Here is a 16,752-nt window from a genome sequence, read left to right on the forward strand (position 1 = left end):
TTATTTAATCAAATCTGCCCAATGGAGAGCTAACTAGAGTGTGGTTTATGGATATTCTCCCCCCTGCCTTCTGATGCCATGGAGGTGAAAATTCTGGTTACAATATTCCTGAGTGCCAAACTGAGTCATCAAGGTCAGTTTTGAACAACAAACATCCTGGCAGATGACAGCGCATTGTGACCATGGTTGTAGAATATGACATTCACTTTGGAAACCATTACTCAATAAAAACCAAATCAAACCAACCAAACAAATAAAGAACAGAGAGAGAGAAGAAAAGAAAAGGAGAGGGCGAGAGAGAAAGAGACTGCTTCTTCATTGTTATGTATCAGGAGAATGGTCTTCTACCACACAAGGTTCAGTCTGGTTCTCCTCCTCTTCTACTTCTTCCCCTACTTGCTCATCAAGAGGAATTTCAGTGGATTCTGAATCTTGGGTGCAAAGAGTCTTGGAGTCACTGCAGCTGGTGTCTTCTTCTACTTGACTTCCACTGTCCTTTTCGGTGTCTGATTCACCATCTTCCTCCAGTGTTAGTTCAAACTGGAATTTTTCAGTTTGGCCCTGCCTGCCCTCTTCCTGGTCATCAGGTGCCGGAGAGGGACTTTGAGGGATTGTGCTCTGGTACCATTCTCGATTGTCCTCCAGTGTATCTAAGATATCCTGGGCATCCGGGTGAACAAGATCTGCCCACGTCTCCCACAATGGATGAACAATGTAGTCTATAAAACCCACCTGTTTCAAATAATACAAAATTAGGATGAGCTCTTATTCACAAATAAAAAAACAACTATGGCTATAAGTCACATAAAGTATGAGAAATATAACACTAGTAAGAGATACTAGATGCACTACCCTTAAAGGTGGCTGAAAGGAAACCATACTATTTTATATAGTAAATACGGTCTTTTACATTTCAAAAAGTCTGATTTAGGATATTGGATAAGGACTTTGAAAGGATTTGGTTTCAAATGAACTGTTCATTCTAAACAATTCCACTGCATCTAGTGAGCCAACAGCTGCTTTATATTTAATTCTGCTTTTAAAGGAAACCCTAATAAGTAGCTGTGCAATATCCTCTTTTGACGTGTATGCTTCATTGCAGATCACAACAGCAAAGGAATTCCTTCAGTAAACACACTGTCATGCACTACATTTTCACAGTAAAAATCTCAGCTCCCCTCACTTACTACTCAGAAGCTGAATTAATTAACTAGAAGAAAAAAAAAGAAATAGTGCATTCAGAAATTAATCAAAACATGGCTATGGACCATCCTTTTGTGTTAAAATGTCACACTGTGTTATTTAACTCCCTACTCAAGTCAATTACCTGTGATTTTTCTACAGAGGCATTGTGCTTATCACACATGGGACTTATCTCCATTCCCCTCTCTCTTTCCCGATCTCCCTGACGGAAAAATTCCTCCATTATTCTGTCTGTCCATTGGCGGTAGAGATGGAGTGGCTTGGTTGGATTGCTTAGATCTGCACAGTGCACCATATTCTGAAGAACCTGAAACAGATTGAACACCCGCAGTGTTATTACACTGGAGAAAACCAGCTCCTTGTCCATTTACACTTTTGGTGGCTGTCAAACAGAATCTTGTGCAAGATTTATTCTAAACAACAAAAACTTATGTACTTGGGTGTTCTTCACAGTTTTCACAATTCATAGGCATGAATTACCTCACTTCTGCTGCTTCTGCCTGTATAAGGGACAGAAAATCTTTGAGAGAAAGACCAGTCAGGTGCTGATAATTTGAAGGGATGGCCTCATTTAGTCCAGAAGTACTCTAGCACCTTGTTACTCTCTCCAAGAGTCATTCAGTACCTAACAGAGTATGTCACAGGTAGAAACATAAGAGGGAGTAGAGGGAAGGTAGTGAGTCATGGTGTGAGAACTGACACCTGATCTAACCCATGCTGGAGAATGGGCAGGCCAATGCTATTCAGGATGTAAGCTAATACAAATGACCATCTATAGATGAATTTTCTTACCTGAATCCTGTCTGAATAGTTATCAAGAAGTAGGACACCAGAACTGGTCACTTTTTTGGTTTCAACCATAGTTTTTAAATCAGCCAATAGATTCATATGCTTAGACATGTCTGTTGCAAGTACCTTGAAAGAAATAAAAAATTAAATGAGTAATATGTAAATTATTCTACTGACTTCTAAAAAAATCTTTGAACACATAAATAAACAGTTCTGGAGGGAACACATAACTCCTGTGTCTGAATACACTACAAAAGTCTGAGTCCTGTATGTCATTTGTGTCCAATACAGCAGGTTTTAATTTTGCTTATTTTAAGAATACGACCAAATGATTGTTAAGGATTGTTCAGAATGTTCTGTTCAGCCTAAATTCATCAAGAATTCAGCAGCCATTCAGCATTCTAACTGTGATGCTGAAATGGCATATATGTCAGTACTAAAACAGCTTGAAGCAGAGTTGTATACCTTCTAAAAAGATATACATGGTTACTGAAACTAAAAAGAATCCACTATTCATGTTTGGATAAGTCATGATAAAACTTCAAACTTTTACTTCATTGGTTATGGGACTAATGACATGTAATTTATCATAAAATGCTTCTGTGCTTTATTATTTAACTTGCTAGCACTGTGGAGGAGGGACTCTCAAGCAGAACTCACAATGTCAATGACCATTTTCCTCAATGATTGCCTCTGTTTTTTGGTCAAATTCTGGAAAATGTCACAGTTTTCTTCCTGCAGCAGCTTGAAGCCCACAGCTAAGTGATGATTCTCCAGTACTGATGAGTCATTGTACATCAAGGCGAGTTCAGAATCTGCAATAACAATCGCAGGGCGGAACGTTACTAAACATTGTCCTTCTACCAAATCCCTTAAGATTTTTCAAATTCATTAAATTCATAACAAGATTTACAGATGAACTTTTAGAAAGTTTAGACCTGTTGCAGGTCAGGCAGAGCACACACATCTTGGTTTTCAAACCATCTCCTTCTGCAGTTACCTAAGGCACTCAGATGCCTAGCCAATTACGCCTACAGGTCATTAGTCCATGGCAATTGAATATTTTGAGAAGAGGCTGGTAGGATGGTAACAGTTACGCTTCTGGTCTTTTCCTTGGAAGGCCATGTGGCTTGAAAATGCAAGCAGTGGCCTTGCCTACTGCCTTGTACTTGAGCGTGGTCAATGCCTGATGCTGTAATGCTGCCTTCTGTAACCAAAGTATTGTTAACTCAGTCAGGTCACTCCATATGGCTGTGAGAATAACATACACGTTCTTAGCAATGCCTGTGCTAAGGCACACAAGCAAGGTCTGCATTTGTCTGGCTGAACAGCCAGCTCTGACAAATAAAAAGCAGTTATGACAATTTTCTGCACATCTTTAGATTCCACCTGGGGATACCGCACAGTCAGTTTGCATATGTTTTACATGGGTTGCAAAGGAACATGTCATAAAAACCAAATACTTTTTATGCAATCACACTTGTCACATGTGATACTAACTTCGATTTTTAACAGCTGTTCTACCCTAAATCTAACCATAAGTCAGTCTATTTTACTCGTTGAGGTCTTTATCTTCTCTTACAGCAGCTTTGTTTTAAAACCTCTCTGGCTCAATGGGGTGCCTATAAAAGCTCTGCTCTTCAGATTTCTTTAGTCTCATTCTTTAGTCTCATTATCCATTCTCCTGCTGTCTTCCTCTCCTGCCTTGAATACATCAATCTTCTGAATCAGGAAACCCTTCCTCTACCTTTCCTTATCTCAATGGCAGCAAAATCGTAATAGCAGAAGGAAAAAGAGAGTGATTTTGTCAAATGACCTCTCTTTCATCTTTCACAGAACATTTACAAAGCTTGCCTGTTTGTTATTTTTCTTACAAAGAAGATAGGCGCTAGTTTATTTTCCTTTCAAACAGCCTTCTGATGACCCCAACTGCAGAACACTCAACATCGCCAAAACACTTTGGAAGGGCTGGAGCTACAGAGCTGGAATGTGCTCAGTTTTGTAATGGAGGTGGAAATGGAAGAAATTCTCCCTTGGTAATCTTTGTAACACATTATAAACTTCAGGATAGTTACAGTGATCAAATAAGCATCTCCTCTGATGCTAATACAATCTGCATTTGTTCTTTAATGGCATTCAAGGGGAATCAGATTTTTAGACAACTCTGTAAATAGACTTTAAATCCTTAAATAGGAAAATAATGTTCAGAAATTTCCCATGTGAGTAATTATAAAGAGTAAGATGAAATATGGCAAATAGGTATATACTTTAAGTAAACGTAAGTCTACTATGCTTTTAAGAAATGTATTCTTATACTTCTTAGTGAAATGTTAATACATTGTAAGGTTCACTGGAAAACAAAACTAGGTGGAAGCAAATGACCTTTTAGAGGTTAGGAAAATCTAAAATTTGAGAGACCTAAATTAGATGGTCTTTATCTCTGTCACTACAGTTTCTTCTTTGTACACAGAACTACGCAAAAAGGATAAAATCCCTTTGTCTCTCTCAGCTTGGCAACGGCAGTTCCAGTTAGTGATGTTACTGGATTGACATGGAAGCCTTCTCTATCAAAAGCTGAATTGAGAAAAACAAGACATTTCTTCAAAGCCACTAAATAAGCAGCATCAGAATCACTCCTAACTTAGTTGAATTTCAGCTGTCTGCCTAAAGTGAAAGCTTTACATGTCACTGCTGGTCCCTTCAACTAGCCAGTCATCCTGCTTAAACCCAAACAACTCAGTGGTTTCCCTGTAGCACCCTCAGAGCCACCACTATATCCTGATATTCAATTTCTGATTAAACAAACAAACAAATAAAAACTTTACTTATGTATGCCCACTCCTAAGAATTTAGGTAGTACACACCCTTTTGTGCACAAAGCTTGATTCACACTCTTCCTATACCGTGCTGGTGAACTGTACTGGTTACCAATAAAGCACCAGAAATCTAGAGTCAATCCCAATCACCCTCCTTGCAAATGAGTCATCAAATTGAATTTCACTACAGGGCAGCCCTCAGGCCATTAAGGCAAATAAAATTAGATGCAGGCTAAACTGGAGTGCAAGACTTATTCGAACGTACAGCAACAATGAGTCAGAAGAGGAGCTCCCTTCTTCAAACTATACTGCTGATCTGGGGTCATATTATTTTAGCACCTGTGCAACAGATTCACCGAAGTGCAGGAATGACAGTATCTATAAATGTGCAACCAGATGGGTCAAATACACAACCCTAGGTATGTTTCCATTTCTGTAGCTGCTGCTTCTTCTTCCTGTGTTCTTGGATTATTAGTATTATTTCAACATTTGTACTTCTGGGTCAGTTACCATAAAAGAAGAAATTGTCAGACGGCTAAAGAAATAACATTGTATGATGCAACTTGCACTTACTTACAATGTGCTACCCACTTACAATAGTAACATATGCCACTGAAATCAAAGCAGGTTACACTGGGGCAACAAGGCATCAATAAGTGCACCATGATCAGGTTTAATGAAGCTAATTGTGTTTTCCTTCTAGTAGAAGATTAAAGAGGAGGGAGAGGTTCATGCAATGCTACAGAGAACAGCCTTGAGAAAAGCAGAACAAGTACACTAGGTTTCAAATTTGGAGGTGACATTAGGGTCTCGTTTCATTAGGGCTTTTTCCTCCACACATGGGAGTGCCAGCAAGAGACTCACAAATAAAAATCAAAAAAAGAGGTTTTCCATAGCCTGCAGGGACAGGCTGAGAAAATTCAGTTCAAAAGGCACGAGTATGCAGAGATCAGAAACCAAGTACAGCAGCCAGGGAGAGACTGAGATGGGACTGTCAGTCTGTTTGCAAAAAAGAGACTTGTTTTCTAAATGTCTTAAAAATGTATGGCTATCCTTGGTGATATCATAAGCTTCCAACATAAATCCATAAACTGTTGTCTTCCTTTTTTTTTATTTTACTTCATTTTTTCCTACAAATTTATTTATTTAATGCAAACCAACTAATTTCCAGGTGAGACCACTTCCAATACATTGAAATAGTGCAAGGATTATAGCTCATGTCTTAGTAGTTCTTGCTGGAGGGTACTATGTATATTACTTTTAAAGTTACAAGAAATGCAAAACAATATCCAGATTAAAATACGAATACCTATCTATTTACTGAGAAAATGGATAGAAGCAAACAAGGAATGAACCGTGTATTTTTCAGGTGCTTTGTGCAGATCTTGCAGCAAATTTTTGAGAAAACCACTAAACATCAAACTTACTTGTGTTGATAAGAAACTGGTTTGAAACCCCAGGATGATCTACATCATGTATTGCACTGGCAAAAATTGCTGCAAGAATCTCCAAATCAGTGAACACTGCCTAGAAAATCATGAAACAGAAATGACAATCACTAATCAATGAAAAACTCTTTTCAATAAAAAGGACTCTAGTTTGAATCTAGATCTAAGCAACCAAAAAACATTTGAACGGTATCAGGGATCTCAAAGAGATTTTACATACAGGCTATCACAAACTTTTGCAAAATCGTCAATTATGTAGAATTTCATAAATATTTCAAGTTCGACCAAAGTAAAATAATCCTTATTTCACACTGACAGCATTCACTAAATTCCGTAACAACCGGAGTTTTTTCAGCTTTGGTCTGTAAATAAATCTGCTTTTATTAGATCATTAAGTACAGGTTTCCAACCCATAGCACAAATTGAAGTTAAAAATTTCAGCCTGACTCCTATGTATTGTCCTGTACTTGAAAGACGCATATTTCCTAAAGGAAATGGTGACACACTACAAGGAATCTTACTTAACACTTACTGATACTACTTCTGTATGAGATTATTAGGAAAATAGGACTGCAATGGACCTGGCATGTCACTGAGCCCAGTCCCCTGTTGTCACAAGCACCCACATTATGTAACTGCTTTCATGATTGATCAAGAACAGTTCAGAAGTGTGTAGGTCAGCAGTGGCACCAGGCGGACTTTGCTATTTTACTGGCTAAAGCTCCGCCAAGAACAAGGCCGTGAAAAATGTTGATTTGGAAAAAAACCCCAAAATGCTACTGACGACCAGTTCAGCTGCTTGGTGAAGCCAGTGGTGATTTAAGAACATAATCTGATCTTCCTTCTTGAGATAACGAAAATCTTTCCCAAGAGAATTCCTGAGTCTTTAAGGATCAAGGCCTGCCAACAGTCTCAAGGTTCACTTATAGCCCTCTTGTTAGGAAGAAGGTAAAGCAAAAGCATTCAGTAACATGAAAGATTGATCATTATGAAGAAGTCCTTGAAAATGAAGGCAAATCCTTCTGAACTACTAAAATTTCAACTGCTTGCTTTATCTGCCTTTTTCCAACAACTTACTGGGATATATCAATGTTCGCTATGCTAAGATCTGAACTGTGCTTAAAAAAGGGAAAGTAATCTCCACCTGTCTTCCACTTCCTTCGACTTCAGAGATTTAAGCACTTCCAACAAGAGAATTCTTCAGAAAAGAACATACGAAATGTGATTTTTTTCCCAAACAATTCTGAAATATTTATGAAAAAAATGATAGCTCGATGAAAATTTAGTACATGTTCCAATCTGCCTAGGAAACAAACACAAAAGTAGCCTTTCAGGACCACAGTGAATATGCACAAGCAAAAAACAAAACCCAAATGGCCCTGTTGAGGAAATTCCATTTTATCACCACCTTTCCTAAGCAATTCCACAAACTGTGGTTAGTGAGAATCACACATGGGAAACAATGAAAGAACAGGATGTAGTATTATTAATGAGATGGTAGAAACAAGTTATGCATTGTATTACAATGAAAAAGGTTATGACAGCACAAATCTGCAAGTATAAAACCATGATTTAAAAGAAAAAGATGTGACATTTTCTGCACAATATTTACATGTAAACAAGCTTTGATCCTCACAACAAAAGAGCACAATTGATGAAAGATACGTTAAGATTTCTTTTATAACTACTGCAGAAACTAAGATCTTTAATATTTAGTTTAAGAGAGTCTTAGTATGTCCCTTTCTCTCACACCCGCCTCCTTTCCACCTCAGCATAGTTTACCTCTAACGCTGGGGTTGATAGCAGGACATGGGTTGACTGAACAACATCTGCAGCATGTATGTTGTTGTGATATGCCACATCTGCATGGTAATGGTCTTCTAGGGTCATCAAGTAAGTTATAAAAGTGTCTACTGGAATCTTAAATGTTTTTAACAAGTCCCGTTCCTAGAAAAGGAAAAGAGAAACAGTAAAGATCACGAAGCCCAGAGAAATCTCTAAGATAAGCAAAAAGCAGCATGGCTGCTACTACTTGCCTGAAAAATGGTGTGCATGATGACTGTCAAAGGTCTGTTTCCAGATAACTCTGCTACTCTGAAAACCTGAAGGCCCCATTTGTTCACATTTTCTAGTTCCTAGAGCAGAATTAAGCAACAGACACACTGAAATCTAACAAACATACAAATTCTAGCGATTTTTGACTGAAACAGCTACAAACAGCAGATTCATGAAGATTCAAACATGGCCACTGTGAAAATTATATGCTAAACTCTGAAAAATGGAAAGTTGCCTGCTACTAGTCTTGTAATATCTGAATTTGCAGCTACCAGCTTTTCAGATATTAATTCACTAAGCAGGAAAGAGTGCCTCTTAAATGGATTGCTCCACAGGGAAAAGTGCTACCTTGAATGAGCTGAACTGACACACTTTGCTATCTTACTGCCCAGTGACAGCAGAGTTCAGCGAGGAGGAAACCTCCAGAGACGCTGTGGTTCTGCTGCTGTCTCCCTGGTTCTCAGAAACACTCTTCAAATAAAGGGGGAGATTCCTGAAAACATAAGGATAAGCATATTTCACAATGAAAAACTCTAAAATGAAATTAATAATCTCTTTATGCCTGTTTTAGATTATTGCGAACTAGTTAGCTGCAGGTGCAAAAGTCATAGGAAATGTCACTAAAAACAAAAACACAAATGATGTACATAAAATGATACAGCTGAAGACAGCACCTGGAAGGATAGTTGTAGTGCTATATACCAGCTGTGCATTTTCAAAAACCATAGGACTGCTATATATTTTCATTCCTGTAACAGTATATGGTATGTTTACTCTTCATTCCTCAGATATTATTTATGAATAAGCAGCTTTACTAATATATACACAAATGCAAATTTACAGTCCATCTCCACATGAAATCCTGTTCACATGGAAATTAACCCTTATGGCCCAATTCTGATTTTACTGGTTATTCTTCCACTTCACAAAATTTGTATTATTTCAAGTGAGGCCAGCCTTTGGTGCTTACAGCTTGAAATCAATGCTTATAAGCAGAGGATGGAATAATACTGACAAGTCTACCTTCTATTTTAATTCAATGGTTTAAATTCAAGGATTTATATATTCTCTACCTTGGCAAGAACATCTTCTTGGTCTGTTTTAACTCCAAATCTGGGAATACTGGAATTAGTTAGGCTGGAGCTGTGCATCAGTTTTTTGACTCCACTGATCTGGGACATAGGCCTCTTCTTTTTCTCTTTCTCTTTCTGTGTTGGAGAAGGGATTTCAACTTCATGCTGTTTGTCTTCAAAAGAATGAAGAAAAAGAGAACAATTTTAAAGGAATTACAAATATTTTTGTCCATTTCACTGTTTAGTTGCATCTTATGGATACTGTAATTCTTAATAAAACTTTTTTTACTTTTATGTTTGGAGATTTTGCAATTACTTCATATCAAGAGCAGTAAAAACAGGAAAAGATAAACATAGACCTATACCTCCGTACAAGCAGACCTCTACTTCACAAGTTGCTTCATTATTTCTGAACTGTCTTTAAATGTGACAGTCTGATTTCCATTTCTCCTATACACCTACCACTGAAGAGAGGGTCAATCCTTTCATTATAAAAATGTTATTACAATTGAACAGAAATCTAAACTTTCATTTCAATTTAAAATTTCTTCTTTTCCAGGAAAAATACCCTCTGAAATTGTATTTCAAAAACAATCAAAACTGTATTTCATGTAAACCTTTACAAAACATTTTCAGGACTCAAAGGAACTAATACTTGGGGACTGCTTCTGTTTGTGTTAAGATTCTGTACCACTCAGAAAGCCTTTTGCCAACCACATCTACAAGGGCTTTGGATGCAGAGGCAGTTAGTGCACACCAGCAATGCAGTGCATTTCTGCACCTCCCAGCCAGAGTAAGTAATTGCAACAGAAGGACTGTTTTGCTAAAACCCAACATTTTGCTGTGACTTTTGACTCCACAGCAGTATCAGTGGCATCACTTCATATACTTCATCAATGTATGTACCAGCAAAACTTTATACAGGGATTAAACTGAGAGTAGAAGTATATTTAGGACGTTGCCAGCTCAACAGAAACAGTACGGGAGTGTGGAGCATTGCAGACATGTGTGGTCTCCAAAGAAAGCCAAGTCAGTGAAACAAAGAACTCTCCTGACAAAAGTGCTAGGAATTTGCATTAATTTTTGTTCTTTTTATTCATACTATATTTCAACATAAGAGTTTTAATGACTCCCTCCAAATTATCTCTTCTTTGCTGAAATGTACCTGTACCTTTTCTAGTCCTCAAGGAGTATTTCAGCAAAACCAGGAAAATCCAGAACAGATGTTTCTAATATAGGAGTTTAGCAAAAACTATGGTTTAAAAAACAACTTAGAACAAAATTAAAAAAAAAAAAAAAAAAAGAAAATTTGGGCTCTTTAAAACTTATGTCTATTTTTCCCTTCCTGCAACGGTAATTTTCAACAGACATTGAAACCAGACGAGGGTAGCAAGTCCATTTCTAATTCCCAGATTGTTATCCTGTTTGCTTCTTCACTTTCTTTTTTCCATTTCTTTTTTTTTTTAATTACCCTTTAGCAGCCCCATATACTGGACATCTCAACTTCCAAACAGATCACAGCAAAGCAGAGACTGTGGAAATGTCACCGAGCTTTAGCCTGCGGCACCAAGTTCCCCGATTGCCCCCATAATACTTCACCACGCTCCTCATACAGACAATCAAGAAAAGGGGGAATCAGAGTGCTGCAGCTCTTGACTGGTGCAAACCGACAGTAGATGAGGAGCAGTGACTCGTGTTTGGGCTTTGATGTTTATGGTTTCGGTCATATGCACAAAGTTTAGACCCATCAAAGGGAGGTTCGTAAGCCAAGCTGTCAGACTAAGTCAAGTGAAAGGAAGTGTCTGTCTCAATGACTTTAGATCTCTGGACGAATTCCATGGACTGCCTCTGCTTTTGTAACTAGGAGCACACAGGACAAAGGATCCTGGTGCCCATCTGAACATCCAGAAAAGACAGCTTGCCATTTTGACCCTGGTTATGCTATGCTCATTGGCAGGTTTCTCCTACATTTTAAGTTCGTAGGAAAACAGGTTAATGGCATTGAAAAATAAAAACCTTGCATATTATTATACTCAATGTAGGAGCCTTAATTCTTACACAAGGAATATATTTTTGTCACTATGAATAATGTCATGCATGTCATATAGCCCTACTTGGGAAAACAGGTCTCTTTTTTTTTTAAGAATAAGAACAACAGAAAAACCTGTTTTCTCATTACATGTTCCTGACTTCTGAATGTGAAAGATGTTCCTGTAGATGTTCATAACATAGATTATTTGTTAAAAAAATTAACTAACTAGACTCATTAAAATTTTCTATGGAGAGAATGTTTTCCCTCTTCACATTGTTGCTCAGAACCTATATACTTAGACTGCGTATTTTGGAAATACTCTAAGTAATAAATCTCTAAATGAGGTATTTACCGCATTGTATTACTCTTGTACCTACAATTTTAAGTATCGTAGGTTTTCATGCAGCCACAAAACAATACTCATATCTTTGTAACTTGTAAGTGATTGCCTTTCCAGCCCTCCTTCTGCTCCAGATGGAGGTCTCATGCAAAAGGTTGACAAATGCATTTCCTTACCCTGTCAAAATGAGTCTTAAGTTTTCAAGTAAAGGCAAGCAGAAACTGGTATCTCAGTCTTTTCAGCCTAAAGTGGGTCATCTTCTCAGGCAACTGTACCCTGTGACTTTCAGGGCTCCCAATGCTGTGTAGTATTGCTTCTCCATGACACAGGCTTATCCCAATCAGGTTTATTGTCTGAAACCCTGCTGTGCCGCAGCACTCAGGCACACTATTGCAATCATGGGTAAACTGAGCAGACACATTAAGTGATCCATTTAGGATATGGTGACAAAGAGGATAAAAGGTACTTAAAAAAACCTGCTTCTTTCAGAAAACACAAAAAGCACCAGCTATGGTATCTCACACAAATAAACCAAGATGTATCTTAATATGTGTGACTGGAACTTTTTAAAGTACTTGCTGTCCTAATTTAGATGTATTGAGCTGTGCTTCCCCTTATATGCAGTATCTTTATGAACCAATGGTGTTTTTTTAAAAACATGACTGAGATTGGTAGATTATCTTCATGTTCAAAATCAGCAGTATGGAACCAGGTCTTTCACAAGTTTTGGAAAAAAAAATGTACTTATTTCCGCAAAGCCATAGAGAACGAATCATATTCTTTGTACTACTCTGTTAGGCTTTTTTTAATGCACATACCCCACCATGCAAGCTCTTGAGCTGCACAAGTTCTCCTGGCAGCAGTCTGTTCAAATGTTGACTTAGTTGTACTCATCCACCTGCTCAGGTGCAGGCAGGGAATACCGAAGTATGAGAATTGTATGGTGGACTGTTGGGTGGATGAGGAATTCATGTAGAATGACACAGCATCATTAAGGTTGGAAAAGACCTTTAAGATCATCAAGTCCAACCATCAACCCAACACCACCATGTGCAATAAATCATGTCCTGAAGTGCCATGTCGACACGTTTTTTTAAACACTTCCAGTGATGGTGGCTCCACCACCTCCCTGGGCAGCCTGATCCAATGCTCGACCACTCAGTAAAGAAATCTTTCCTAACATCCAATCTAAACCTCCCCTTGCGCAACCTGAGGCCATTTCCTCTCGTTCTGTCACTAGTTACTTGGGAGAAGAGACCAACACCCACCCCACCACAGACCCCTTTCAGGTAGTTGTAGAGAGCGATAAGGTCTCCCCTCAGCCTCCTCTTCTCCAGGCTCTGAACAACCCCAGTTCCCTCAGCTGCTCCTCATAAGACTTGTGCTCCAGACCCCTCACCAGCTTCACTGCCCTTCTCTGGACATGCTCCACCAACTCAATATCCGTCTTGTAGTGAGGGGCCCGAAACTGAACACAGGATTCAAGGTGTGACCTCATCAGTGATGAGTACAGGGGCACGATCACTTCCCTACTCCTGCTGGCCACACTGTTTCTGATAAAGGCCAGGACGCTGTTGGCCTTCTTGGCCACCTGGGCACACTGCCAGCTCATACTCAGCCGGCTGTCAACCAGCACCCGCAGATCCTTTTCCACTGTGCAGCTCTCCAGCCACTCCTCCCCAAGCCTGTAGCGTTGCATGGGGTTGTTGTGACCAAAGTCAGGGTCAGCAAAATCATAACTATGGACTTCCGGAAGGCAGACTTGGGCCTGTTCAGGTCACTGGTTGAGAGAGTCCCTTGTGAGACAGTCCTGAAGGCCAAAAAGGTCCAGGAAGGCTGGACATTCTTCAAGAAGAAAATCTTAAAGGTGCAGGAGCAGGTGATCCCCATGTGCCGTAAGATGAGCTGGCGGGGAAGATGACCAGCCTGGCCGAACAGGGAGCTTTTGCTGGGACTCAGGAAATTATCACCTTTGGAAGAATGGGAAGGCAACTCAAGAAGAGTACAAGGATCTTGGTAGGTCAAGCAGACAGAAAATTAGAAAGGCAAAAGTCCAGCTAGAACTCAATATGGCCACAGTCGCAAGGGATAACAGAAAATGTTTTTACAAACATATTAACAACAAAAAGAGAGCCAAGGAGAATCTCCATCCCTTATTGGATGTGGGGGGGAACATTGTCCCCAAGGATGAGGACAAGGCTGAGGTACTTAATGCCGCCTTTGCCTCAGTCTTTATTAGCCAGGCCAGGTATCCTCAGGGTATTCAGCCCCCTGAGCTGGAAGAAAGCGATGGACAACAGAATAAACTCCCCATAATCCAGGAGGAAGCAGTTAAGGACCTGCTATGCCACCTGGACACCCACAAGTCTATGAGTCCTGATGGGATCCACCCGAGAGTACTGAGGGAGTTGGCGGAGGAGCTTGCCAAGCCACTCTCCATCATTTACCAGGAGTCCTGGAACAGGGGAGGTCCCAGATGACTGGAGGCTTGCCAAGGTGATGCCCATCTACAAGAAGGGCCAGAAGGAGGATCCTGGAAACTACAGGCCTGTCAGCCTGACCTCAGTACCGGCGATGATTATGGAGAGGTTCATCTTGAAGGGCGCTCACAGGGCATGTGCAGGACGACCGAGGGATCAGGCCCAGCCAGCACGGATTCATGAAAGGCAGGTCCTGCTTGACCAACCTGATTTCCTTCTATGACCAGGTGACCTGCCTAGTAGATGAGGGAAAGGCTGTGGATGTTGTTTACCTGGACTTTAGTAAAGCCTTTGACAGCGTCTCCCACAGCATTTTCCTGGAGAAACTGGTGGCTCGTGGCTTAGGCAGGTGTACTCTTTGCTGGGTAAACTGGCTGGATGGCCAAGCCCAGAGAGTCGTGGCGAATGGAGCTATATCCAGTTGGCGGCCGGTCACAAGTGGTGTTCCCCAGGACACCGTTGTGGGGCTGGTCTTGTTCAGTATCTTTACTGATGACCTGGATGAGGGGATCAAGTGCTCCCTCAGTATGTTTGCAGATGACACCAAGTTGGGCGCGAGTGACCTGCTTGAGGGTAGGAAGAGGCTGGGCTTGATGATCTTAAAGGTCTTTTCCAACCTTAATGATTCTGTGATTCTGTGAAGTGCAGGACCTGGCACTTGGCCTTATTAAACCGCACACAACTGACCACAGCCCATCAATCCAGCCTGTTCAGATCCCTCTGCAGAGCCTTCCTACCCTCCAGCAGATCAACACTCCCACCCAACTTGGTGTCATCTGCAAATGTTGCTGAGGCAGCAACTGATCCCCTCAACCAGTTCATCGATGAAGATATTGAACAAGACAGGCCCCAAAACCAAGCCCTGGGGAGAACTGGTTGCATGATCGTATCAAGAGCGTCGTGGTCAATGGCTCAATGTCCAGATGGATATCGATGATGAGTGGTGTCCCTCAGGGGTCCGTATTGGAACCTGTACTCTTTAACATCTTCATCAATGACATAGTGCGATTGAGTGCACCCTCAACATGTTTTCAGAAGACACAAAGCTGAGTGGTACAGTAGACATGCCTGGGGGATGGGATGCCACCCAGACTGACCTGGACAAGCTCGAGGAATGGGCCCCTGTGAACCTCATGAGGTTCAACAAGGCTAAGGGCAGGGTCCTGCACTTGGGTCAGGGCAACCCCCAATATCAGTACAGGCTGGGGCATGAAGGGATAAAGAGCAGCCCTGCCAAGAAGGACTTGGGGGTACTGGTGGATGAAGAGCTGGACATGAGCCAGCAATGTGTGCTCACAGCCCAGAAAGCCAACTGTATCCTGGGCTGCATCAAAAGCAGTGTGGCCAGCAGGTCGAGGGAGGTGATTCTGCCCCTCTACTCTGCTCTGCTGAGACCCCACCTGGAGTCTTGCGTCCAGTTCTGGAGCTCTCTGCACAGGGAAGTCAAGGATCCGTTGGAGCGGGTCCAGAGGAGGGCCACAAAAATGGTCAGAGGGCTGGGACACCTCTCCTGTGAGGACAGGCTGAGAGAGTTGGGGTTGTTCAGCCTGGAGAAGAGGAGGATCCAGCGACACCTTATTGCAGCCTTCCAGTACTTAAAGGGGGCTTAGAAGAAAGGTGGGGACAGACTTTTTAGCAGGGCCTGTTGTGATAGGACAAGGGGTGATGGTTTTAAACTAAAAGAGGGCAGATTTAGACTAGTTATAAGAAGGAAGAAATTTTTCACACTGAGTGTGGTGAAACACTGGCACTGGTTGCCCAGACAGGTGGTAGATGCCTCATCCCTGGAAACATTCCAGGTCAGGTTGGACGGGGCTCTGAGCAACCTGATCTCGCTGGGGATGTCCCTGCTCATTTCATGGCCGTTGGACTAGATGACCTTTAAAGGTCCCTTCCAACGCAAACTGTTCTATGATTCTATGATAACTGTGCACTAAGGGATTTTATGAGATTACTTGTGCTTGTGTGCTTCCAGCACACTGAAACCTCTTTGCGGTAACTTTCATAAGGGAAACAGAATGGAAGAATTCTTTTTCATACATAATTAATTCATTATATTAATTTCCTAATAGAATTGCAATATAGTAGTTGTAATGTTACATGAAAATATGTATATGAATAATTACCTGTAATTAGACACACAGGGAAAGCACATACACAAATTAAATTAACTGTGAGGAAATGGATTTAACATAATCTCTCTGCTGAAACACTGAACAATGAGATATTAAATGTACAGTTTTTGAAAACAGAAATTAATATGGAAAGCTATTTGCTTTTAAGCTCTACCAGAGAGAGATAAAAGAAGACAAAAAAGTTAACTCCCATCACAGTCTTACCTAAGAATGTGTTTGATATATATTCTGAGACCTGATTGCCTGACCTGCTCATTTCAGATAGGTGGGTCAGCTCCCGGTTGAGCATTCTTTTAAACTGGAAAAAAAAAAACAAAGCAAAAACGTGTAAAGTTAGCAATCAAGAAGCACTTTACTTAGTATGAGAAAATGCAGTCAATT

General features: G+C 40.5%; 1 protein-coding gene across 8 annotated transcripts in view; it reads right to left on the reverse strand.

Annotated features, from left to right (window-relative positions):
* Positions 1-321: 321 nt before the first annotated feature.
* The window catches only part of PDE4D (phosphodiesterase 4D), a gene marked incomplete at both ends in the record, with an annotated part of 545,358 nt that continues 528,927 nt past the window's right edge, over positions 322-16,752 (reverse strand). For all 8 annotated transcript variants that reach the window (XM_082012779.1, XM_082012778.1, XM_082012780.1 and 5 more), the window contains 9 exons: positions 322-732; positions 1,328-1,510; positions 1,996-2,118; positions 2,653-2,807; positions 6,236-6,335; positions 8,039-8,203; positions 8,293-8,391; positions 9,385-9,549; positions 16,568-16,669. In XM_082012779.1, coding sequence (XP_081868905.1) covers positions 322-732; positions 1,328-1,510; positions 1,996-2,118; positions 2,653-2,807; positions 6,236-6,335; positions 8,039-8,203; positions 8,293-8,391; positions 9,385-9,549; positions 16,568-16,669 — 1,503 coding nt within the window. The remainder of the gene's footprint in view (positions 733-1,327; positions 1,511-1,995; positions 2,119-2,652; positions 2,808-6,235; positions 6,336-8,038; positions 8,204-8,292; positions 8,392-9,384; positions 9,550-16,567; positions 16,670-16,752) is intronic.

This window comes from Phaethon aethereus (assembly GCF_964289735.1).
Source record: "Phaethon aethereus genome assembly, chromosome: Z".
In the NCBI taxonomy this organism is placed as follows: domain Eukaryota; kingdom Metazoa; phylum Chordata; class Aves; order Phaethontiformes; family Phaethontidae; genus Phaethon; species Phaethon aethereus.